Below are 3,221 nucleotides of genomic sequence, written 5' to 3' on the forward strand. Positions count from 1 at the left end.
ACCTATTTGTAAAGTCCCACTTAAATGGGCACTATTTGTTATTTGATAACTAGAGTAAAAACAATTGAAATGTATTTTTTTTTTAAATGGAAATGAAATGATTTTGATATAATATATATATATATATATATATATGCAAATGTTTGGTTAAACACTTTAAAATCTATTAGCATATTTGTACTTAAGCATTCTTATGAAAATGATTTTACACTAAATCTCCTATTTGTAAGCATGTTTGAAACTATTTGATCCATGAAATTGTATTAATATTCCTTATTGGGTTTTGAGCTCATTCCCTTTTGTTGATAATTTTCCAGGTACCCTCAGTTCTGGCGATGAGTGAAGGTTAAGAGGGAAAATTGGCTTGTTAGGAGGTGTGTCAAAACTTTCTTTATTTTTTAGCATTGTTTAGATGTTAAATTTGTTTTCCATTAGTATTAGTTGAGTTTGGAGTTATTTGGACAATAACACTTGGTTTGATATGTTAGTTTCAAAAAAAAAAAAAATTATTATTTGGAGATTTTAGAATTTTTGTTCTACTACTCTGAACATGAATTTGGTAATTGGTAAATTTCTAGTTACAATATGAATGTTTGTGTTGTTTCCACTTTGAGCTTTTGGGCTTAAAGTGTGAAATGACCGTCATGCCCTTGGAGCGGGTTTTGGGGTGTGACAAAGTGGCATCAGAGCACTAGGTTATGATCTTGTTAGGAACTTGTTTTAGCTTACTTTGGGGATAGATGAGTGATGCATTAGTTTAATATTTAGCTTCATCTTGTATAAACTCCTTATTCCTTATAAATCCAAATTGACTACTTGGTTTCTTAGTGACTAATTTAGTTATACCCTATGTTTTATAGGAGATCATGCCACCAAGAAGAACAACATCTTTCCAAAACAGTCAGGCTAATGATGGTGTACCTCCTCCACTTGAGGGTTTGCCTCCCATGAATGAAAAAAGGCTTTATAGGTATCTCGGAACTTTAGCTGGTTTGGTTGAGCGTCAAGCTAGAGCTGCTGAGATTAATGGTCAGGGACAATCCTCATCTTCTAGGGGTAGCTCATTTGATGACTTTAAGAAACTAGGTCCTCCTTATTTTTCTGGTACTTCATATCCAACAGAAGCAGAGAATTGGATTCTTAAGATGGAGAAATTCTTTGATGTCATAGATCGTTCTGAGGAGCAAAAGGCCTCTTATGCAGTATTTATGTTAGACAAAGAAGCAGATCATTGGTGGCGTATGACCAAGAGGCTTTTGGAGGATCAAGGACCCATAATTTGGAGACAGTTTAGGGAGGCTTTCTACAAGAAGTACTTCCCTGAAGGCAACAAAAGGTGGGAGAGTTTGTTCGTTTGGAACAGGGTGAGATGATTGTAGCCCAGTATGAGGCCAAATTTATAAAGTTGTCACGTTTTGCCCTACAGTGGATTGCTACGGATGAGGAAAAAACATTAAAGTTTCAGGATGGATTAAAGTCCTCCTTGAATAATAAGATATCTATTTTGAAACTTGGCATCTATTCAGAGGTTGTGGACAGAGCCCTTATTGCAGAAAATGATAATGAGGAGCTTCATCAGTATAGAGAACAACAAAGGAAGAGGAATAGGAGTGATGGTGATCATAGTAATCAAGCACAGAAAAGGTACGCCTCTACTATAAATCAAAATAAAGAGAAGACAACCCAAAATTCAAATGTGATATGTCCTACTTATGGTAAGAAGCACGGGCGTAGGCCATGCTATAAGGAGACTGGAGCTTGTTTTGGTTGTGGAAAACAAGGACACATGGTTCGGGATTGTCCAAAGAATAAAAAGTTTATCATTGGGAAGCATAAGGAGAAGAATAAAGAGGATAAACAGGCGCCTAGGGCCCAAGGACGGGTGTTTGTTATGACTCATCGGGATGCTTAAGCTACTTCTGATGTGGTGACAGGTACTATCCAAATCCACACTTTATTTTCTGGAGCCCTAATTGATCCAGGCTCAACACACTCTTTTATTTAAGTATCTTTTGTTGGTTTGTTAGGTATGCCTATTGTTAGCATGGACTTTGACTTGATTGTTGCTACTCCTATGGGAGTTTCTGTTGTGACCAGTAAAATTCTTAAAGATTGTCTTGTGATGATTGGTTATAGGGAAATGCCAGTTGACTTAGTACTCCTTAACCTTTAGGATTTTGATGTAATTTTGGTCATGGATTGGTTAGCTTCCTATCATGCTTCTATTGATTGTTTTGAGAAAAGGGTGATTTTTAGCATCCTTGGTCAGCCTGAGTTCAGTTTTGAGGGAAAGCATGCGGATAGACCACTCCTTATGATCTTAGCCTTACGAGCTAGTTCTTTGCTTAAGAAGGGTTTTCAAGGCTTTTTGGCTTATGTAGTGAGTAATGAAAGTGATTTAAAGTTGGAAGACATACCGTTGTAAGGGATTTTCCTGATGTTTTTCCAAGCGATTTGCCTAGAAAGGAAGGTGGAATTTACCATTGATTTGGTACTAGGAACAACTCCTATCTCTAAGACTCCATACAGAATGGCACCTGGGAGCTTAAAGAGTTGAAGGTTCAGCTTCAAGAGTTGTTAGATAAGGGTTTTATTAGACCTAGTGTTTAACCTTGGGGAACTCCTGGTTTATTTGTGAAGAAGAAGGATGGATCAATGAGGCTTTGCATTGATTATAGAGAGTTGAATAAAGTGACCGTGAGGAATAAGTATCATCTTCCTCGAATTGACGATTTGTTTGATCATCTTCAAGGTGCTTATGTATTCTCTAAGATTGATCTTTGGTCTAGATATCATTAGTTGAGGGTCAGAGGTGAGAATGTACCTAAAATTGCTTTTCGAACTAGGTATAGGCACTATGAGTTTTTGGTTATGCCTTTTGGTTTTACTAATGCACCTACTGCTTTTATGGATTTAATTAATAGGGTATTTAAACCCTATCTAGATCAGTTTGTGGTGGTTTTTATAGATGATATTTTGGTGTACTCAAGGAGTGGAGAAGAACATGAGTGCCATTTGAGTATTGTATTGCAAACTCTAAGAGATAAGAAGTTATTTTCTAAATTGAAGAAGTGTGAGTTTTGGTTAGATAAAGTCTCTTTCCTTTGGCATGTGATAACTAAGGATGGCATCTTAGTTGACCCTGGAAAAGTAGATGTTGTAGCAAATTGGAGGAGACCTAGTACTGTGACTGAAATCCGAAGTTTCTTAGGACTTGCTGG

General features: G+C 36.6%; 1 protein-coding gene across 1 annotated transcript; it reads left to right on the forward strand.

Annotated features, from left to right (window-relative positions):
• Positions 1 to 866: 866 nt before the first annotated feature.
• On the forward strand, positions 867 to 1,912 carry LOC117933155. The gene is made up of 2 exons (XM_034854549.1): positions 867 to 1,364; positions 1,427 to 1,912. The coding sequence occupies exons 1-2, from the start codon at positions 867 to 869 to the stop codon at positions 1,910 to 1,912; spliced, it is 984 nt and encodes a 327-aa protein (XP_034710440.1).
• Positions 1,913 to 3,221: the final 1,309 nt, after the last annotated feature.

This window comes from Vitis riparia, chromosome 16 (genome assembly GCF_004353265.1).
Source record: "Vitis riparia cultivar Riparia Gloire de Montpellier isolate 1030 chromosome 16, EGFV_Vit.rip_1.0, whole genome shotgun sequence".
NCBI lineage: Eukaryota > Viridiplantae > Streptophyta > Magnoliopsida > Vitales > Vitaceae > Vitis > Vitis riparia.

Coding starts and splice junctions, on each gene's coding strand:
- LOC117933155 (XM_034854549.1), top strand. CDS start 867: ATGCCACCAAGAAGAACAACATCTTTCCAAAACAGTCAGGCTAATGAT. Junction 1,365..1,426: donor GTTTGTTCGTTTGGAACAGG/GTGAGATGATTG, acceptor TTTGCCCTACAG/TGGATTGCTACGGATGAGGA.